The sequence below is a fragment of the Rhinatrema bivittatum genome, chromosome 17 (genome assembly GCF_901001135.1).
Source record: "Rhinatrema bivittatum chromosome 17, aRhiBiv1.1, whole genome shotgun sequence".
Lineage (NCBI taxonomy): Eukaryota > Metazoa > Chordata > Amphibia > Gymnophiona > Rhinatrematidae > Rhinatrema > Rhinatrema bivittatum.
Window position 1 is genome coordinate 16204745 of NC_042631.1, and position 24240 is coordinate 16228984.

General features: G+C 38.5%; 1 protein-coding gene across 1 annotated transcript in view; it reads right to left on the reverse strand.

Moving 5' to 3' along the window:
- CSTF3 (cleavage stimulation factor subunit 3) overlaps positions 1-24240 on the reverse strand; it is a 128130-nt gene that overhangs the window by 85244 nt on the left and 18646 nt on the right. The window contains exons 2-3 of the mRNA XM_029582046.1: positions 17595-17696; positions 17361-17456 (exon numbers count right to left, since the gene is read on the reverse strand). Of these exons, the coding sequence (XP_029437906.1) occupies positions 17361-17456; positions 17595-17696 (198 nt within the window). The remainder of the gene's footprint in view (positions 1-17360; positions 17457-17594; positions 17697-24240) is intronic.

Consider the following 24240-nt stretch of genomic DNA (forward strand, 5'->3'; position numbering starts at 1 on the left):
AGCCGCTGCAACTCCTTTGCCTTGAGCTAGGAAGAGAAAATTTGGGAATAATATTTTGATTCATACCACCAAAAGCCTAGATTTTTATAGTGTACTATGGTATGAAAACTCCTGTCCAAAAAAGTTTACTGTCTACGTGGGTACCTGAGGCAATGGAGAGTAACTTGACCTGACCAAGATCACAAAGTGTAGTGGGAGAAGCAGGAACTGAACTTTGGCTCTCCTGGTCCTCAGGCCATTGCTCTAAGCTGTATGCTTCCGCTTAATGGTTGGAAGCACTTAGGTACAGCCCAGAAGGTAGCTGGATCCTCCCCCCCCCCCCCCCCCAAAAAAAAAAAACCCCCAAGTCCAGTCACTGGCTCTGGCATGATGCATCACTTATTTGGTCAAAAATGCATTTTTTAATGTTCATCCATCTTTAGGTGATGGGACAATATTGTGATTTGGCTGCTGCTTGGAGCAAACTGATGCATTTCCTATAAGAAAAAAAATCCTAACTCACATATTAGGTACATATTAGGGTACTGCTACTGCTAAATTTAAGCTGCCACATAAAATTGTAGAATTATTCAGGCAATAAATTATACAATCTCCATTTTACCATTTTGATATTTTAAAATTGAATTATTAAAGTAATATATGAAATGCAGAGGTCTTTGGCCAGGTATAAACAAAAATGGTTTTGTTTGCATTACTTGTTTTTTCTCCAATAATTTTGAACTTTATTCTCAAACGTTTCACTATAAACAAAGAATGGAAGACATGTTGAAAAACAAGCTCTTTAAATTAACAATGACAACTCTTGTGAAAAACATTTATTAAACACACTATGTGTACATTTATGTGCGCGCGCATGTATATATTTATGTGCGCGCGCATGTATATATTTATGTGTTGTATTAAAAAATACTGGGTGAGAGCTGTGTGACTGAAATCTGAGAGGGTTCATTTTCAAGATTTAAAGGCATCAAGCCTTGCAAATGTTAACCTTATTAAAATATTATCACAAGATTAAACTATCAGACAGATGTTCTTAACCCCAGTAAAATAAAAAATTTTGGCAGAAAAATATATTCACTATACAACTTTTTCCCTCGCAGTTTCCTATTCTTCTGATGGACCTCCAAGTCAGTCTGAACTGATAATCCACTGTCATACACCTTCAATCACAATTATCTAGGTTCCACCCCAAGCCCAGGTACTTAAAACGCTCTTAGCCTAGGACCCTCTGGAACAAGAGTTTAAGAGTTACCCTTGTATCATGGCCAGGAATTTCTCTTTCAACATTTGCCCGAGGAAAGAGTCAAATATAGAATTCTTGGGGTTATCACTTCATTGGAACAATGATTGGTAACAGAAGAAAATTTCTAGTAATTTAAAAAACAGATCTTGGAGAAGGTACTGGACTTTACAAGCAGTCTTCTGTTCTGGTGAAGGACAATGTTTTGCTTAGAAAAATATAAAAATAAATCTAGAAAATGCAGCCAGAAGGAAAAATCTAGGATTTATTAATTTTCCAAAAAGTAACAATATCACATCAGTGAAGCAATGTAAAAAATTGTGTTTTGTAATTAATCAATTTTTTATCCACCTGAAAAAAAAAATCTGAAAAAGGAATAAGATTCTAAAATAGATTCCTTTATTGAAACTTTAAGCCAGCTGGAGACCATGCTGAAACAAAATCCCGATTTGAAGTCAGACATTTTATTGGTCTCCTTGTTAGAATCAGTTGTTCTTAAAAAAGGATATTTATTTTTGTGACTTCAAGGTTTGGATGTTTTCTGTTGCTTCGGTCACCTAGGAGATTTTTGCAGTTGAGACATGACGTTTTCTCGATGTAAGGGCAACCTCTGTACTCCACTATCCAGCCAAGTGCAAAAATCTCCTATTTAGGAGCAATTATATTTTTATGACCCTGACCAAGTCGTTTTCATTTTGAAGGATACACAGCCAAAAATTAATTCATATATTATTGTGGCACTCTAGTAAATTCTGACTTATGAGCTCCATTTGCCTTTAAAACATGACAACTAATAATTTGGATTTATCTTCTCAGATCGCACTATATTATGGGGATTTATTATAATTTTTCCTTTGTCTTGCTCACAGTTCTTACGGTGGACTTAAAATTTGAATTGTGACATTTCTTATTTTGTCATGTACCATTTGGATAGCTCATTTTGAAAACAGGACTTTGTTTCGCCAGTTTTTATAAGAATTCTGTTGGCCACAACTAAAAATAAGAAAGGCAATTTTATGTTATTTCAAGACACAGCTTGAATAAAGTAATGCAAAAACAAAAATCATACAGATTTCAAACTGTAAAAATGCATATTCTTAAGAGCATAAACTGAGATCCTAGATCCAACATTACATTTAATATACGAAGTACTGGAGAACAATTATTCTGTAAATAGCAAACAGCCAAAAGACGGCTGATAAACATTGTGTCACCAAAGTTGTCATCACCATTCTCACTTCTACTGCCGTCCAGACAGATGTCCTCATCCACAGGGAGGAACCAGGTCAGTGTGAAAGTTGTCTGCAGATCAACTCCCTCAGGAAACAGGCGTCAGAGAGGTGGTGGCAAGACTGAAGCATTCATTGAGCTTACTGAGGCATCCAAGATGGGAAAAAAGCAAAGGGGGAAGGTGAAACTAGACCACAAGATAACAGCTGGCCCAGACTACTACTGCCACTAGACCCTATACCCAACTCTAATGTCCTTGAAGCAGCAGAACCGGTGTGCAGCCCTAGAAGCAGAGATAAACTGAAATAAGCAAACCCGAAAGCTGGGGGCTCAACAACCACTGCAACCTAAGAGGTGAAAGGCAGTGGTGGTTGGTGACTCGTTTCTAAGAGGCATGGAAGCATCCATCTGCCAAGCAGATACATTGTTCCAGAAAGCATACTGTCTGCTGGGTACAAAAGTCCAAGATATTACAGAGAGATTGTCTACCTACTGACTACTATCTGATACTGCTAAAAAGTGACTTCATGATTCTGGGAGCAAGAGAGTTAAGCAGAAAGGTGTACAAGTGGTATTCTCCTCCATCCTCCCAGCAAAGGGGATAAAAGGCCTAGACAGAGAAGCTTGGATTCAGTAGATGAATGAATGGCTGCAAAGATGGTGCTGAAGAGCGTTTTTCAGCTTCCTGGGCCATGGGACATGTTTCGAGGATTGCTTGACAGAGATGTGGATCCATTTGCCAAAGAAGTACAGTGCCTTCTGGCACAGACTGGTAACCTACTCAGGGCTTTAAACTAGGATCTTTGGTGATGATAAACAAAATCCTAAGGTAAGTAAAACATTAAACACTTGCATAGAAATGGGAAAAAAAGGCAACATCTGGAAAGCTATGTACACTTAATGCTCATAGTATAAGAAACAAAGGCAGTCATGGAAGAAGCTGATTTGGATGTAGTAGCTGTCACAGAGACGTGGAACATGCTAAACAATGATTGGAATACAGTTAGGGTCCTTCATGTTCAGTTTAAACTGATTTTCACCCATAAATTCCCAGATTTTGCACAAAGGTGACAACTGGCTTAAACTGATATACACCTTAATTTTAGGATGACTAAAAAGCTGCCCAAGAGCTGCAGATACATTTCAAGGCTCCAGCTACTGTGGGCTAAAGCACATGCTGTGTTTCAAGTTCCACCTTCCACCACTGAAAACACTCACCTTCCAGTGCCACCCATGCAGAGTTTCCTCACCACCCAAGCAGCCTAAGTGCTTGCTGTGTGGTACCATGAATGCATTTGATGCAGGCCCTTTCCACCAAAAGCAGAATGTGCAGCATTCAAAGCACAGGAGTCCACCACCGGTAAGGATGAATGCTGTTGCAGTGAGGGGGGGGGGGGGGGGGGAGAAGATTCTTGGTGGGGTGAGAGGGAAGACAGAGGAGCATGCTAGGCAGGCGATGGAGGGAAGAGATGGGGATGCTGCTGAGTTGGATGGGTGGGAGAATCTGTTACCGTTTTATTGTCCTGGCTTCTGTCCACCAAAAAAACAAACAGATATTTACCTGGAAAAATGGGCCTTTTTCAACTGATTTTCTCCTGTTTTTGTTCTTGTCATAATAAACCCTGATAAATTCCCAGGGTTCTACTAAAGAACAATAAAAAAAACTGAAAACATGGCTGTTTCGACAGGCCTTCCCGTCCAACACCAATCCCCCCTTGTAAAGGCTATGCCTAAATGACAGTTTCCTGTCGGAGTTTCAAGTTATGTGTAAACCGATACGATGTGCAAACGGATGTCGGTACATAAAAATGCAAAAATAAATAAAAATGAATGCGCCTAGCAAATGAACAGGAAGGACCGGATCAGAAGTGAGGAACGGCATGCTATATAAAAAATATTAAAATACAATACAATTACAGGGTTTATGAGGTAAGGAGGCAGTTCTGTCAACTGGTAACAGAACCCGCACGGGAGGGTGCAATACTGGACCTGGTATTTACCAATGGGGACAGTGTTTCCAATGTTATAGCGTGAGACTATCTGGGATCTAGTGATCACCAGATGATGTGGTTCAGTGTTAGAGCACAGGAGATTAAGATTCATTCAAAAGGCGAGTACCCTACACTTCAGGAAAACTTAACATGGGAGGTAAAATCTAGGAGCAGCAGAAGAGCAATGGGCAAAACTAAAGAGATATAAGGGAAACTTATTTCCCTTATATCTTATTAGGAAAGTAAATAAAGGAAGGAGGAAAAAGAACAGGCAAGGATATTGTAAACAGGGAACGTGATACGTATCATTTTTTGACCTAGCCAATAGTTTGAAAGAGGTGAAAAATCCTGAAATACCTAGACAGCCTCCTTTCAGCTGTCCACTCAGTCTTTCCTTTTGATACACAACATGCCTGCATGGGCCACATATGTGCCCCCATCATCCATGGGAAATTTTCTATGAGATTTACTTTCCAGCCCCACTCCTCTGGTGTCACACCTATTTCCTGGGAATCGAGCATGTTGCCAGAACCAAACAGGACTTTTGCCATCGCAAGATGCACCCCAGTAGAGGTGTCAGCCCTATTACTAGGCTTTTTGTTTTTGTTGAAAGCAGTATACAAAATGTAAGGAATATTTGCACATATGAGAAAGTTTGCTATAGAAAAGTTGTAATCTGTTCAGTTGAGTTCAAAACTAGATTATGAAACATGGCTGCCATTGTTGTACTTATACTGTAAACCTACAAAATGCTTCAGTATGAAATTGTGACTGGCAATTTGTTTTTGCACATAAATACTACTCTAAAAAACACTGAATGCATTTGAATGTTAAGCAGCACAGAGAAAAAAAATCTTCAAAATTGAAAATATTTGCTTTATCTCTAGGCATATAAAGTATATTACTGAACTTATAAAATTTGAAGTTAAGAAAATGAAGTTATTCACACTATATATATTTTGCAATGCAACTAATATTACACCAAGAAAAAGAAAATCTAACATATATAAACATGTCAATTTATATTAACGTAGACAATAAGCTTCAAGTGAAATGACAATCAGACATGGATACAAAAAGCTTGCTCACCTGTACACAGGCTCTCTGTAGACAGCAGGATGAATCAATCATAATGCACGAGTGACGACATCCAACAGGGCTGACACAGACCCGATTCTCAAAGCATGTGTGGGATTCCCCCCTGTTTCCTCCAAAGCTCAAACTTCAGTGAGGTAGTCAATTCTCCAGGGAGTTGGGTGGGTATTAAGAATGGCTAATTCATCCTATAGAGAACTCTGTTTGCAGGTAAGCAAACTTGCTTTCTCCATTGACAAGCAGGTATGAATCAGCAATAACACACTGAGGCCTGTATAGGGGAGCATCTACTAAACCAGGGGTGGCCAACTCTGTTCCTCAAGAGCCACAAACAGGTCTGGTTTTCAGGATATCCACAATGAATATACATAAGATATACTTGCATACAACAGATAGTACATGCTATAAGGGCCAGCAAAGGCAGATTCAGGTGGCAGAGTCTGCGGACCTCCTTAGTGAGAAGGGTCAGCGACAACCCCCAGAGAATTGGAGGATAGCCCACAGAGGAGGTATGGATACCATACTTGTCACTGCCAGCCCAAGGCTATGAAGATAGTCTTTGCCTTATCCTGAAGAACATTCTGGAGAGTCCTGGAAATGAGTGGAATTGGCAGGTATGCACAGAATAGACTAATACTTCAGTTTAGCAAAAAAGAATCATGAGCTAATCTGTAGTGCTCAGATGAATAAAAAGAACTTCAACCTTCCAGTTGTCCTCTGAGGCCCCCAATAACGGAATAAGTTGTTTGCAACCTTTTTATCCATAAGGACCATTTGTGTGGGGATGTAGCACTCTGCTGAGATAGTCTGCCAGCATGTTCTGGATTCCTGAGGGGTAGGTCTCCTGGAGATGTGCATTATGATGACCAGTCCACAGCCAAATTCAAAGGCCCTTCTTCACAAAGGATGTACATTGATTGTTTACACAGAATATGATCACCTGGTTGTCAGTGTAGATTAAGATTCTCTTGCCCAATAGCAGGTGAGAAAAAATTCTTAGTGCATATCGAACAGCTCATAGTTCCAGAAAGTTGATTTACAGGCGACACTTTGCTAGGGGGGTCACATCACACTAGTGTACTCTTCTCACCCTCTGGTAATGGTGTCAGGCGAGTCACCTGATGTGTGAGGATGCACATCAAGATATCCAACAGAACTTCTAGACTGATCCATCACTGGAGGGACACTCACATTCCAGAAACTACTGCAATTTGGTGAGATAATGGTTGGATCAGTTGATCCCACTAGCATTGGAGGGCGCAGTGAAGACCAAACACGTACAGATGAGTCAAAGGAACTACATGCACTGCCAAGTCCATGTGTCCTAGAAGAACGAGGATTGCCGTTGCTGACATCCAGTCATGCTGTGGAAGGGACCTCATCAGGCCCAAACTCTGGATCCTCTAACAGGAAGAAATACCTTCTCCTGAAATGAACTTGACCAGGCCCACATGAACTGTATTCTTTGGCATGTTGGACTGAGAATTTAACTAAATCCCATGGACTGGCAAAGCCAGGTGGTTGTGCCAAGGGACTTGAGTATGCCCACCAGAGACAGACCTGTAACCAATCATTCAGGAATTGGAACCTGCAGACTTCCTGCCAATGAAGCTGTGCAACTACAACTTACGAACACTGTCAGGGCCACTGAGATGCCAAACCAAAACATTATGTACTGCTAGTGCACACCCTCCACACTGGTGAATGAGAAAATGCATATAAATGTCTTTCATATCTAGCATACATATCCAATGCCTCTGTTGAATGAAAGGCATAATCACCTGGACAGAATTCATCTTGAACCTCTCTCAGACTGTCATTCTATTTAGTTTTTGCAAATTGGCTTAAATAAGTTTTAAGAAAATCAGGATGGGCCTCAAACCCCCTGATTTCTTGGGAATTAAGAAGTAACCTAGCCACATTCCTAAGTGGAACAAACTATCTTCTGCAGAAGTATTATGGAACCGAAGACTAATCTCTATTGGGCTGGAGAAGGGCAAGAGAAGCGCATGTGGAGCCATACTTAGCACTTTTCAGGGCCCACTTGTCCCTACTAATGCATAGCCCCTGATGTACCTTTGTTGTTTGTGACCTCTCCTTGGACTGTATGCATAATCTGGGATAGGATCACCTGGTTCATTCTCCAACTCATAAAGGTGGGTACACCCTCAATCTTGTGTTCATTAATTCATCTTTACTGGCCTCTTTTGACTCTCAGGTACAAGTTAGAGACACAGTATGGTCTATTCATAATTTGATCATTTTTAAGTTTCCTATTTATGAAAGCTCAGTTCTGATATTCACTGCCAGGGAAAAATGTTTAAGTAACTGATACCAATAATTTTTGTGAAACATTTACTGAGTAACTGAAAGCTTTTGAATCTCGTGATGTTAATGAGGCACTTGAATGCTGGACTCTTATCCTGAAGACACTAGATAAAACCACTGCTTTGAAAATTCAACAGAAAAAGACCTCTGTATCACAGAAATTGTTCACACCAGAAGTAAGGAAATGTAATGCTGAATGGGCTTGGAGAAAATCACGCTCTCATGAGTTGCTAATTGCGTATAAGGCCCAATTAAATCATTAAAAATCTCAGATTGCGAAAGCGAAGTGTTCGATTTGAGTTAATGGTAAAGATCTCAAAATTCTTTTTGGAACTGTGTGGAGCTTGACCACAGATAAGAATACTAACTCTGCCAATCATTGCATTATATTTAAGAGTAATGAATGACATGACAGTAAAATGGAAAAAAATCTGAAAATTTTGCAGAAATTCCTCATTGGTTTGAACCTATTCCTGATACTTTTGATGTTCAACAAGTGAGTGAATTTGATACTTTGAGTATTGTTTCAAATATAAATCCATCCTTTTGCCCTTTGAATATATGCAGTGTGCCTGTCTTAAAAACTGACAAAGATGCCATTTCTCCTCTCTTTAAATCCTTGATTAATTTCTCGAGGATGGCTATCTTCCATATTCACTAAAATTGGCACCAGTGCGCCCATTACTAAACTGTCAAATCTTGACATTTCTATCATGGCCAATTATAGGCCTATTTCATCTACGGGATTTGTTACTAAATTAACTGAGTCTGTGGTGCTTAAACAGTTGGCAGAATTTGACGACAATCATAAAATCCACAATCAATTTCAATTCGAGTTTTGGAGATCCTTAAGTACTGAGACTATTACTCTCCCTATGTGATTCTATTAGGACTCTTCTGAATATGTACTAGTTATGCTAGACAGATCATCAGCATTCTGTATCACTGATCACAAGATTCTGCTATACAGATTAAAAGACACTGGTATCTCAGCCAGTGTTTGGCAATGGTTTAAATCCTACCTACCTTATAGGCAGAAAAAAAAAATGATTGTTGATGGATTTTGCTCTGATTGGTTCCCTACTTGCTCAAGAGGTCCCAGGGACCTGCCTTATCGGCCTTACTTTTTAAAATTTATTTGAGCATGAGCTGTCAATTGCTATCAACTCTGTGCACTAGATATTGAATCTATGCAGATGTCCAGTTTTATCTTCCATTAGCTAGATCGTGGCCAGATACTTCTGCTCAAATTTCATTTTGTATGAATAGTTTTAAGTAATGGCTTAATAATAAGCTTGCCTTAAATCACTGTAATTCAATTCCATCTAGTATTCAAATTGATGATGCTATACAGATTTCATCACAGGCTCAAAGCTTAGAAATAATTATTGATTCTAAGTTGGATTTTATTCCCCACATCAGATCAGTGGTTCAAGCTGGATTTTATAAATTGCGGCTGTTAGACTTTGGGAGGTGTTTCTCTTCAACAGAATACTGCAATCTGTTGTATGTTGGGCTTCCACCTTCTACCTATAGCCCTTGAAGTTGCTGCAGAATTCTGCAGCACAGCTAATCACCAGCCATAGTAAAACTATTTCCTCTGTCCTTGCAAAACCGTCCACTGGCTTCCTCTTAGGTGGAGTATAAAATGGCCATGTTAACACAAACTCTTGGCCATCAGCAATGTTGCAGGCTTATATTCCAGCAAGAACTCCGAGATCTTCACAGATGGCTCTGCTTGATGTACCCTCTCTGCTGGACTGGCAAGGCTATGTGAAATCAGGGAACGTGCTTTTTCTATCATGGCATCCACTTTTTGGAACATCTTCCATTTAGAACTCAGGTCAATAGGGTATCCAAAGAGTTTCAAAACTGCCCTAAAGAAATTTTTAGGCTTTTGGTTAATTTTTATTTGATAGGTTTTTGTTTTAGACCCCCCATTTACCACTTTTTTTCTTTAAGATGGTACTGATTTTATCCGATTTTTATCTTAGTTTATGTTTTTATAAATATGTTGGACATTTTGTATTCATATTGTTCTTATGTATTTTACTGTGTATGTTTGAAATGTAGGCTGCTACAGGCTTCGGTATTAGTGACCAATAAATACCAATAAATAAATAAATCCCCTCTGGAAGAAAAGGACTGGACTCGTCTCCTCACCAAAACAGATGCAGGTCAGATGAGCGAAAAAGCTGGCCCTAAGCTTGAATTGCAATTGCTGATGTATCATCTCTCCCTCTGCCAACCTCTAGCATATAGTTGCTGATGCTAAGTAGGAGGAGCCTGGTGTCACTGAAAAGAATGGAAGGACCACCTCCAAAGCTTGCAGGAAAAGTACTGATGTCTGGCAGGACAAGGCTGATCTCACACTGTGAAATGATGATCCTTAATCAGAGCCACCATCTTCTGCACCATATTCAGGGCACATCAGCCATGTGGTCACACACATAACCATGCAAGCCTCTTGACTTTTAGAGACTGTGGAAGTTTTGGACATGGTGGCCAAAGGCCTCAAATGAGGAGTGGATTAGATGCTTCTCATACTCCTCCACAGTACACCCAAATTCTACCTGCTGCTTCCATCAGAGTCTCCAGCTTCTGCACACACTCACGCAAACATTGCAACATAAACAAATGGTTGGCCTCCATACTAGTTCTACGAATGGATCTTTGGAAGACTTTTTTTCCTAAACAAACGTCTGAGAATCCTTCCCGCGTGGCACACTGGAGTGCTCTCGAGTGCGATTTGACAGATTCATTGTCAACCAGAGTGGTCCACAAGCTACACCTGTCTAGAGCGGGGCAACTTAGCCCTACTTATACTCTTTGTCCTCTCTGCGGTATTTGACAGTGGACCATAACTGTCTCCTGGCCCGACTGCATGATATTGGGTTGGCTGGTCCAGCTCTTCCCTAGTTCTCACTGTACCCCCATGTCTGCACCCAAATAATCCCCACAGGATCAGCTTTCTCCAAGCCATATTAATCTCCCTGTGGAGTACAGCAGGGTTCCATCCTCTCACCCACTTACTTTAATATTTCCTAGGCCCCCCCCCCCCCCAAGTAAGTTCATTTGAGACCACTATATTGTACATTACTCCTATGCAGATATTTTCCAGTTACTAATCTCAATAGGTCCAAACAAGGAACAAACAGTTACCCATCTCAACCAAACTCTAGAAAACAAATTGCAAACTGGGTACAATATAACCAATTATAGCCTCAAAAATAAGTTATGGATTGGGAAAAGGGACCCCCAACATCCTCTCCCAAATGTGACCCTTTAGAGTGAAAGTGTCCCCCTAGACTCCAAACTGACCATAAAAGTTCAAGTCTAATCCATAATGAAAATTTTTTTCCACCTCTACTAACTCCACCCACTGCTTGACACAGCCTTTGCAACTGCAGTCCGAGTTACCAGACTCTCACGTCTAGACTATTGTAATGCACTGTATGTGTGAATCCCTAACACTGTAAATCACCACTTACAACTAATACAAAATACTGCTGCTCATATGATCATGAATGCACATAAATACGACTGCATAATCCCAATTACAGGCTGCCAATTCCATACTGCACCAATTTCAAGATCCTGACTTTAGCCTACAAATACTCAAAGATCCGATTCTGACCTACCTTAGCACTTGCGCTCATCCCCCCTACAGACCCCGCCACCATCGCTAATGATCCCAGAACCACTTGGTGATACACCCCGTCCAAAATCTATGTGCCTCACAACCAACAGGAAAAGAACTTTCACAGGCCCTGCCCACACCCTCTGCAATGCCTTGCCCCAGTATATCAGAGGCACACCAGACCTTCTAACTTTCAGGAAGCAATAAAAACCTGGGTATTTGAGGCAGGCACTATTCACAGTCAATTCCCTTGATCTTGCCACACCCCTTCCTCAGATCCCCTCACTCACCCCCCAAAACCATTTTGTCTGCAGGCTTATGTCTTATAATATCAATCCTGAGTAAAATATAAACTTTAAACCCATTTAAAATGTAAATATGTAAGCAAATTTAAAAATTAATTGGATTAAATCCATCTAAAGATGAAGAGTAATTCTATCATGAGGCTATAAAGTAAGTACATGCCTCAGGGAAAATATTTATATACACTGAAAAACTACTTTCCTAACTCATTCTCCATTAGATTATGAATATTGTAGATGCATTAACAGTACCATTCCCTCTCCACTTAATTCTGTGCTGTCTCACTATCTCAAGGTTACCCGCTTCTTCAAAGTGATGGGGAAATCAAGTGTGTTTTTTCAACTACTGTAGCTTGGTAACTTAATGCTAAAAAATGAAGGCATTCACAATTAGGATTATTTGTTGAATGATCTATAATTTAATTTTACAATCTGGAAACAGGCTGCTGGGTTATTTGAATCTATTTACATAGCTAATCCTGTATTTATGAAAGCACGTTTTCTAATGTAGAGTCTAAACAATTGTAGCATTCCAATAAAAAAAAAGGCTAAGTCAGCTTCTTCAAAGAAAAAAAATGCATGAACTATTACATTGCAATCTAATGTGTACACACACACCTACTATAATAAGCTTCATACTCAAAAGTAAGTCTCTTGTTTAAAACAAGAAACCATACCTGAACAGTGATTTTCCAAAGAGTATTTGTCAACACACAGAAGTGGCTTTTTCTGATTCTTCCTATGAAAACGTAAATCTGTAATGGTTAAGTGATGCCAAAGTCTGAAAGTGAAGTTATTTTAATTTTACCCACTTATTCTGTACCATCACTGGACTAAAATTTGGTCTTGGAGAAAAGACATGTTTAGGATTTGCCTAGTTCATTTACACGTACTATTTATACTGTTTCTATTTGGATAGTTATAGCTTGGAGGCAGCCAGACTTTGTTCTTTGAGCTGCCAAGTAAAAATCCCCAGTTTCATCCGTAGATGAGGCAGCTCCTGCCAGCTGAAGTTGGGAGGACTTCTGAAATGGTTCAGATCAAAGCTCCTATGGTTGAAAAGAAATGACTCAAAAAGACACCAACTGTCCAAGCAAACAGCAGCATGAAAAGTGCCTTTAAAGGACTTGTAAACTGATTTCATGCTCACAAGTAACTGCTAAAATATTTAAACTTTTACTATCAAAATGAAGGACTAGAGTCCACCAATGATCGTTCCATAAATAAGAAAGCAAGGAGATGAGTAGCTTTGTTGGGAAACATGTTAATTGCATTTAAACTGGATTGTTGTAGAATTCAATTAGACACATACGACTAAGCTCACATGAAGTATATAGCCTGACAAGCAGATCCCAGACAAGAGACTAAAATGTTGCCCAAATTTGATCCCTACTATACAAAAGTTTTTTCTTATTAAATGTCATTAAACGAGCATTCCCTCAAACTGCAAACCAAAAACAAAACAAAACAAAACATGCTTACTTTCCATTTCAGATCTCCAGAATTTTGAACATTTTCTATTTTATGTGAATAAAGATTAAAAAGCAATGAAATGGAAATTTAAAAGAAGCAAGCCATCTGTTTCCAAGAGCTTAGAATTCTCATAATGTTGTGACAACTGTGCTGGAAGCAGCTTACATGACTGTCAAGACCAAGTGATTGCTGGGAACAATTGGAAAAGTTGAAAAATATGATTTGGTAAAAGATTCCCCTCTATACTTTGATTGAATGGAATAAAAACTTCAGTACAGTATACCTGCGTCTCTAAGTCATAAAAAAAGAGATAAAATATCAATCAGAACAATGGACCACGAAAGCAGCTCTGACTGACATTGTATCGAGCATAATTTAAGAGACAAAACAGGCGATGAAAATACAAATGTCAGTCGTAAGTATATGAAAAAAAAAAATAGACCCCTTCTCTTTAAGTAATTCTATAATAAATTTATCCTATTAAAATAAAACATTCTTTAAAAATAAATTTGCACTATTAACTACACAGACCATTACAAAATGTTTATATATGACCAGATTTGAGCGTGCACTAGGCTTAGTGGAATACTTCATATCAGATTCAGCACACATTTTTTGTATGCTAAAAATGTTAAAATGTGCACTATGTAGGAAAAAAAAAGTCATCTAATTTTAGTGATTGTTGCACGCTGAGCTGCATGTCAATTACTTACATGCAACAAAGTACTCTAAAAATGAGTAGACTTTACTTCCCTTTAAGTGCTGAAACTTTACTTCGCCTTAGGGGTTGAAAAAAAAAGTTAACTTTAGTACAGCTCTTTGGTTTTGGGCCAGAATCCCTAAAATTGTATTTAATTCAATGCTTACAGGTGTGAGCTAAACTTAATTTCCACCTCTATCCATTGAAGTTAACTTTACTTCCATTATAGCAATTTAGTTTTACTTTACTTCCTATTTAGCGCAACTATTTTCACTATTCATCTCATAATAGCGGAAGTAAAAGCTTTACTAAAAATGTATTGCTCATTTTTACCATGTTTTACGACATTGGCCTACTAATTAGCAATGTACTCCCTCAATTTTAAGAAATGCAAAAAAATGTGGACAAGGTAGTTAACTGTCCAACTTAAATAAGAACATTAATACCAGTTATAAGCAACTGACTTCAAATCAGGTGATATTTACATCATAATGTTAGCATACTCTGGATTTTAAAACAATTGCCAGCCAATGCCAAACATTAATAAGGCAGCCATGATAAGAAATAACTTTTTGCTTAAACTATTTTAAAAAATGCTGTCATGTCTAAAAAGATCACCCTATTGAATAAGGGGTGTCTGGAGTTAGACTTTCTTCACTGTAAGAACTGCAGTCCAGAAGGAATTACTGAGAAACCGAATTCGAACTGCAAACTGTCCTCTGAAGAGTCAATATTAAGCTTGCTACATAAATTCTTGTAACATCAGGACTGTAAGTTTAAAGCGCATTTTAAAAATGTGTTTTCACATATCTGAATAATTTCTATTTCACTTGAGGAATCAAAAATTTTGTGTGTTCATTACCTTCTCATCTCAAGCCAAAATATTTCAAGAGACTTTCTTTTTTAAAGCAATATAAAGTTTACATGTGAATTAATCCCTTAAACTGATATTTACAAACATTCATGAACAGTGAAAGGAACAATTTCAGTTTTTTCTTGGCGTGAACCATTTGTAAAAACATACACACATCCCTATGAATTCTAGATTCATGTTAAATTCATTAACCATGAAACCATTAACCACATGACATTCATACATCAGTAAATAAATTTGAATTAGTCATTTACAGTTTAAAAAGCAAGCACTATAGAAGTTCAAGGAAAAATTCTCTCATACAGTAATAAAAATAATTAAATTTGTCTACAAACTAATAAAACATTAACTTAATACTTTATACTATGAGTGGCATCCAAATGTAAACAGGATGTTTAACACTGATATTTACAATTTTCAACATGCAAAAAACAGCAAGGGCAGCAGCTCAATGCTATGTCAACCACAACAAATCTTTTCTAAAGGCCTGACATAACATCCCCGCAGGCCCAAGATTCTCTGAGGGGTCTTTGCAATACCCTGCTCAAAAGGCATACCTTCACCTTTTCCGGGTTAAATACTTTAAAAATCTATCAAGTAGCACCGCTAAGGTTCGGCCACCTTTCCTTCTGGCAGCGTTGGCTGCCATGTGATGCAGTCTTCCTCGCACGCTTTCCCCAACAAACTAAAGTTCCCTAAATAATCTCATATTTCTGAGGTAGGAAAAAACCCATAATTTAATTTTCACAATCCACTGAATCATGAAGGACTTTTTCGTTCTTCAAAGTTTTCTCTTTAGGTTGCACAACTAGAGGGCTGTGTTGAAAGTCAAACATGTACCCTGCTATCCAATAGGGATATAATTTGGTGAACGTACAATATTTAGTCAATCACAGAAAATGATTTACTAAGACATCAATAGTGCAGGGTCACCTGCAGCAAAACCTGTGGAAAGCTAGTGAGGTTTTGTCAGGTCAGAATAAGATGGTCTCAGACATTTTCAAATTTTAATAGAAAATATATTGTATATGCAATTTGCAGTCCCTGTCAATTTTGATTTATAGAACAGTGAATGTTCTGCAGGTTCATGTACCTGAACACTGGAGCGCTACAAGGAGAAAAGCTACTGACACTCTGGTAAAGACATAGATCTTGAGTATAAGTACTTGAAACTGTGGTATTAGGAGTGGATTGGGACAAACAGTTCTTGAAGTACAACAAAGATACTTTTTATACTGATAATTGTCAGCCAAATGGACTGAATAAAATATTTGATTTGCATGTTTCTTAGGAGCTGATGTTTATATTTTGTTAAGAAACATGTCATAGCCAGCATGCCCAGCCTTATCTACCAAGTCAAGTATTAGGTGAGAAAATGAAAGATTACCTTTATTATTATTTATATTTAAAGTAATTTAATTATGAATGCTTGCAGGCAACATGATTAACAGTTAACTTTGAAGCCTTCATGATTAGCACTACTGCTTACAAGTGGTAAATGTGTTTTAATTCAGCCTATGTATGTGTCAAAGTAAAATTAAACGATTTGTCTGCATACACTTAGAAGCATATATTACTTTGTATTCAAGGGCAGTTGAGTAATGTTAGTGCAGCAAAGCCTAGGATGCATCATACGGTAGCATTCGGAGACAGGAGAAGAGGCCCTTTAACCTTAATGGTAGCTTTTTTGCAACCTAAAAAAAAAAAAAAAAAATCAAGGTATGCCGAGTTTAAAAGATTTGTTGTAAATTAAACAAACACTGAATTGTTGTTTCTAGTTAAATCTCCACCAAAAATCGTGTTTACATTTGAATTGATACCACGCCTAGTTTTTACTTATGCTTGAGTGGTTCCTCAGAAGAGACATCCAATTGTGACTTTATACTAGAAAAACTGAAGCTTCTGTCGATGCTCAGAAATAAATGAAAAGAGATTCCTGACAATGTTCTATTCATTCATTCGTTCATGAAAATCATGCATTTACAGATACGTTCAGGATGTCTGAAATTATTGCAATTGCCAACCCCCACCACCATCCCACCAAGAGAAATATATGTTAAACACTCAAACTCAAAACATCCTAGAAAGCAAAACATGTCCAATTTAAACATCTTTTGGATACCATTCAAATTAGTTTGTAATAGTAAATATGAATAAAATAAATAAAATGAGCTCTAAATAAATGACACAGGAGGCAATAAATTGACACGACAAGTAAATAAAAGGCTAAAGCACTTCATACCATTAAAACTGTTTTAATGTTGTTGCAATTCCACAATGCAACAATCATCAATGTTTGAAAAACCCAGCGTTCAAAATTCATTTTAATTGCTCCTTCACACCTGTTACAAAGTAATGGCATGAGACACTTAAACCTACTGTTCCTGTGCATACCCAGCTAAACTACTACTCTTTTGTTATTCTATCATTACTTTATGAGCTTAATTCCCAATCTATTGTATTTAAGAAAAATGTTAAAATATGAACCTCTGCTTCAATGAACAGTTTCCAGAATCTGCCAGAACTGGGGAATTGCGAAACAAGACGATCATAGGTCTTCCGTGCTTTGTCTATAGGTTGATTCTAAAAATTGAAAACCAATAAAAAGCATTTACAATAACATGATCTTCCAAAAAATGAAACTAAATTACATCTATTGGAGAACCCCAACACTGTGACTAGCCCCCACAGATAATGAAATGTAATCCTATGTCACTAAACCTGTGCCTCTCGAATGAGAATGCTCCAAGCGTCAAGATCATATGGATTATCTTCTAATTTCTTTTCAGCTTTCTTCACTTTTTCTGGAACATATTCAGCAGCCTATAAGAAATTAAAAAACATACAAGTATACTAGTTATATCAGTGTTTGAAAACTCATACTAAGATGTTGAAATTATACAAATGACAAGAAATGAAATAAAGAACAGTCTGGTGACAACAGGCTGGAATCTGAAGGTAGCATACAGTGATAGTCCTCTGTACCCGCAGGAAGCTAAGCATATTCAAAGCAAGCCATAGATTTATGACTTATGTCAACAGTGAATATCTGCTTTGAGACACAAACAGGAAAAATCTTTACAAAAAAGATAGAGGAAGCAACAGCACCTGGATCCAGTGGGTCAGCTTCTATTAAATCTTTTTTTTGATTTACCCAGAATCAAGTCAACATTAAACTCTCCACAAATTCTGCAAACTGTCTGAAGTATAACAACTATTTCTCAAATGTTATCATTTGCACATTATTGCCTTTCCTATCCCTCTTTAAAGGGCCTATTTACTAAACTGCACTTACACGCCATTTTAACATGAGCAAATTCTTTTGGGATTTACTAAACCAAAGTATGTGAACAGTTTAATAAACCATTTTAATAAATACCATGGTGGTGCCAAGAAATACTCCCAGCACTACCACCATACTCCATATACATGCAACAAGCCAAGAGTAATAAATACCCCCCCCCCCCCCCCCCCAAAGTATCTTCCCCTTGCTGCAGTCCAAACCCTATGGCTCCCCACCCCCTCTCCTCCAGTACATCCCCACTCCAAAGTGCAAAATTATGCTTCACATACTTGGTGAAACCCCACCCCCCTTCCAAAATCTAAAACAAGGACCCTCCACTGACCCCTATATCTCCAACCCCCTTCCCCTACCATATTTTTCATTATCAGCACCCCCTCTCCCACCCAGGATGGAACAATGCCAGTTGCTCCTACCCTGCTGGCACCATCATTCAGAATGGCACAGCAGACTCATTTACCGTCCCTTTTCAAAGCACTGGTGGTGGGAGTAAAGGAAATGGTGTTTGAGAACATCAGCAAGTATGTTCAGTTTAATCCATACCCAGGCCACTCGATCAGACCCCCTAGAGAGAACATGCACAATTTTCTCTGGGAATAGGCTACCGTTGGAGGAAGTAATCTCTAGGGATAGTTACCCCAGGAGCCAGTAGATTCAACCAGGTCAAGGCCTAACCAAGACCTTGGAGGTGGACTAGATACTTGGCCTCATTAACCCCGAGTTACTGGAGACAGAGGCTATTGGCAACTGCCTGAGGCTATACCTCCCTTATAACCAAACATGATGTCACAAGGGAGAAAAAGGTATGTCCTCTGTCTACGACAGCTGTGAAATTTTTGGATGATTATTCTTGGGGCAGAGCTTATCATGATAGTTTATTTTAATTATCAAACTCTCAAAGTGACAGTGCCCAAGCCACAAGCCTCAAGTACCTAGCATTGCCTCTGGCTGCAGGCAATGCTACTTCACTCTACCGATGTGGCCCAAGGGGAGCTGAAGCCTGTGTCAACTGCCTCTGTATGTGATCTATGGGGCTAAAAACCTTAGTCCTGCTGGCAACCTTCCTAAGATCCCCGCTCCCCCACCAATATCTGTTACCACCACTGATCCAAGCCACAAAATAACAGAGCAGCGGTGTTATCTTGGTCCACATCCTCCTCTACCACCTATGGCCCAAGGGTCACTTTAAATGGCATGGGAAACTGTAGTGCTGCTCAGTTCAAAACAATACACATCCCAGGCAGCAAACAAGGAGATTGCTTATCTTCTCCCCATATTAGTTAGTATTAAACACTGGCGACAGGGTATGAGCAGAGGATACGAGAGAGATCATGGAGTTGGGAAGGAAGGGGATCCAGAGAGAGGTATTCCTCACCTGGTTTCAAGTCCTCACATCCCCAACCTGGACCTCTTTCTTTCCATTCCTATTCCCATCCCAGATATCTATACATCTTCCCACTACATACTCTCACACAATCGCCGCCCAATGAGGCCTTCTATCTCACCCCCCCCCCCCCCCTCCGGTGTTGACAGGGCTGCAAAAGACGATAACCATCACCAACTCAGGCTACACCCCTCCTCTGCCAAATAGGGCCTGACTGCTGCATGAACAGCAAGGGACACCATACTGTCACGCATTCAAAGTAACATTTGGGCCTTTGATTACAGACAACACAACCCAGTGTGCTGCAACTCTACTTCTCCTGAAAACCTAATCAATGCAATGTCAGGGATGTGGAGGGGAGAAAGATGAATCTGCTGCCAGACAGCTTCTATTCTCCTTGACCTGGGTTTCTAGTCTCCCATAGCGATTACACGGGAACGGACACATTTTCCAGGAAAGGGCTGAATTTGCAGTCCAATTCACAGTTGCAGAATTGCAGAAGAAGAGGGACACGGTTATAACCATAGCAAATTCTAATATACACATTGTGATCTGTTATGTAAAAACCCTGTACAGTTTACACCCTTGTTCATTCACCTAATACCAAAAGCTTAGAAAAATACTAAAAATAACCCAAACTTACATGAAAAATAACTAAAACTTCTATTTACATTCTCATCTTTGCACTGTACTCCAGTACCACTTAATGCAATAGTTATCTTTAAATATCTTGAAATGATTTCCTGAATTTAAAAACAGCACGTTAATACACCTAAATCCAAACTACTTTTCAAAGGGAAGGTGGCTTATGAAATCCCTATGTTTGTGCGTGTCTCTATGTGTCGTTGTCCCCCCACTCAAACACATATACAAATTTCTGTATTTAGTATCTTATCCACACCAAACATTCAGTACATCAGGGGATCTAAAAGGAACCCTGACAGGGATTATGCATGTGAAGTGCTTAAGTTTGGATTTTTGGTCCCTCCTAACACAGCGTTTGTGAAACAGTCTGCGTTGGGGGAACGTCAACATTTCTATCCTGATTTTCAATTCTTTTGTAAAAAATAAAATTTATCCAACTTTTTGAATCTTGACAAGTTATATATTTCATACCACATCTCTCCTTTGATTTTTCCTAAAGCTGAAGCAGCCCAAACAAATGTAAATGAGCACACAGATGTCAATAAGGCTACACTGCCTAACAGAGGGGGTGGCACTATATAAAAAAAAAAATGGCATCAAGTCAAGCATGATAAAAATCCTGCAGGAAACAAAATGCACTTTGGAATCCTTATGGAAGGAAATTCCACACGTGATGGGTAAGAGTATAGCAGTGAGTGTATACTACCAGCCACTTGGCCAAAATGAAGAAACATACTATGAAATACTAGCTAAAATTGAAAAAGCAAATAAATTTGGCTCCACAAAAATAGGAGATTTCAATTACCCCAGTACTGAATGGGTTGATATCTCATCAAAACATAATACAGAGGTTAAGTTTCTAGATGCTATAAATGATTGCTTCATGGAGAACTTGGTCCTAGAACCAACGAGAGGGACAGTTACTTTAGACTCGGTCCTCAGTGGAATGCACAAACTGGCGCAAGAAGTTACTGTGGTGGGGCAGCTAAGCAGCAGTGATCATAATGCAAACAAATTTGATAATCACTGGCATGAGCACATTAAGTAAAAACTACTGCAGTAGCATTAAACTTTGAAAAGAAAGACTAGTATGAAGAAATTAGTTAAAACAAAATAAAAGCATCAGCTGCAAAAGTTAAAAAGTTTGTTTACAAATACTATTTTGGAAGCCCAGATAAAATATATTCCAGGCATTAAAAAAGGTCAAAAAAGACCACCAAATGACTACCAGTATGATTTAATGGTGAAGAATAGGAGGCAGTTAAAATAAAAGGGCATTGTTCAAAAAATGTTAAGCAGACCCAAATCATGAAAATAGTTGACAGCATAAGCACTGGCAAGTTTATTTATTTAATTAAATGCTTTTATATATAGATGTAAAACAGTAATAAGACAGGCCAAGAGAGAATTATGAGAAGCAAAAACTAATGATAAAGTTTTTCAAGTACAACTGAAGCACAAAAGCCTGTGAGGGAGTCAGTTGGGCTGCTAGATGATTAAAGGGCAAAAGTGATTTAAGAGAGGGCAAGGAAATAACAGAAAAATTGAATGAAGTCTTTAATGGAGCATGATGTTTGGAACAAACTCACACCTGAAACATTTTATGGTGGAGACTGAGCAACCAAAACAAATACCTGTGATAAAGGGAGGATGTAATAGATCAGACTCACAAACTAAAGAGTAACAAATCACCAGGACGGGATAGCATTTACTTGAATTCCAAAAACTAAAATATGAACTTGCTAACCTGTTACTAGTAATCTATTTTAAAAACCCACAACTATCCCCTGTTCTAGGTGGGTTACAGAAAAGCATTTGTATAATTTAAAGCAAAACAACAAAAACAAACATGAAGACCCTACAAAAATCCCACTATGACAATCCAATCCTTCCTCTCAAACTGTGCCTAGTAATTAAAAATAAGCAGCAAGCTTCAAACTAAATCATTAAAAGCCTCTTCAAATACATATGATTTAAGTAGCTTTCGGAACCTAAGCAAGGACCTTTAGCCTTTAATTCATCCAATAACAAATTCCATATACCTGGGCAGGCTACACAAAGCAATTGCTCCCTCAATCCAGTGAGCCATAGCTGCTTAATAGATGGCACATTAAGCAAATTACGAAAGGAAGACCTTAAAACTCAACAGTTCATAAAGTATCAAGATAGAATTAAACATTTCAGAGCTAACCCATAAGCTTTAAAAGCAAGTAAAATAACTTTTCTAAATGGAGAAAGATAATTTGTGGCATTGCACAGGGATTGGTACTGACACCTGTGCAGTTTAACATTCATAAATGATAAAGGAAAGGGAATAATGAGTAAGGTGATCAAATTTGCAGATGACAAAATTTTTCAAAGTTACTAAAACAGCAGCGGACTGCAAAATACCGCAGAGCGATCTTGTGAGACTGGGTAACTGAATGGCAGATGAAATTTAATGTGGAAAAATGCAAAGTGATGCACACAGGAAAAAATAATCCCAACTACAGATACACAATGCTGGGTTCCGTGTTAGTTGTCACCCACCCAGGAAAATGACCTCAGAGTCCTTGTGGACAATTCCTTGAAATCTTAGGCTCAATGTACGAGGTCAGTCAAAAAGGCAAATAAAATTAGGAATTATTTGGAAAAGAACAGAGAACAAAAAACAGAGAATATCATAAAGCCTTTCTACAGATCCATATTGTAACCATGCCTTGAATATTGTGTGAAGTTCTAGTTGTCCTATCTCTAAAAAAAACATGGCGGACATAGAAAGGTTACAGAAAAGCGGCAAACATGATAAAGGAGAAAACAGATTAGAGCTCTTTAGCTTGGAGAAGAGATGATAAAGGGGATATGATTGAGATTTATAAAATCAGGAGTTGAGTGGAACGGGTAACTGGGGAACAGTTAGTTACCCTTTCAAACACTAGGACTAGGGGTCACTCCATGAAACTAGCAATCAGCAGATTTAAAATAATCTGTAGGAAATATTTTTTCACTCAGAACACAATCAGATCTCTCTGTTGTAAAGGATATGGTGAAAGCAACTAATAGTGGGGTTCAAAAGAGGAATGGATATATACTTGAAGGAAAAGTCCATAACCAGTAATTAGCCAGGTAGACTTGGGAAAGCATGCAGCACTTATACCTGGGAGTGAGGTACAAGAAACAGATCAACTACTGCGGAACTACTGGATACTTGTGACCCAGACTGGCCACTGTCAGAGACAGGATGCTGGGGCTCGATGGACTTTGGTCTGACCCAGTAGGGCACTTATGTTTTTGAGTGTGGTGGTGGAGGGGAGCTCAATGTGAAAAAAATGAAAAACCACTGGTCTTCTGATATAGCCTGATTACAAAAAAAATTCTTATTGTTACTAACCCATAAGAATTTTGTTTAGCCAAAAAAAAGTATAACATTAATATCTGAAAAACCCATGCTCTTAATTTTTCCAAGAAATTCCTCCTGGAAACTACTTTGTTCAATGCCCATCTTGCTGCAAATGGGCTTAACATTCTCTTTTCAGTTATCCTCCCCTATAGAGATATTCCTTCACCAATACTCAGCCTACACAATGCAACAATCCATTATCTCAATTTAATTTCATTTTCTTCCCAGGAAAGGAGATCAGAAACAAAAACATGATTTACATTTTAACGTTTCTAAAATGGCATATCCAGAAAAATTAGTTGCTGTATTGTCTCATTTCACAAGTTTCTTCCTACTTGCCAACTCTCACAACGTCTACATCAGGAAGGCGCTCCAGACACCCAATCCCATTGATAAGATCTACTAAAAGAATAAACTGCTGGGAACGATGATGCTTTCAATCCCTCAAATCAAGCATACTACCAGCATGAAAATACACTTTTATCCATTTAATATTTTTACATTATTTCTACCTAAATTTAAACCAAAGCATGAAGTTAGCCTGGCCAGTAACTCAGCAGTGCCAACACCACAGAATTAACTAGAAGAACAGCTAGCTTGCAGTGATATGTTAGTTACCTTGAACAGGTATTCTCTGAAGAGAGCAGTTCACCAATCA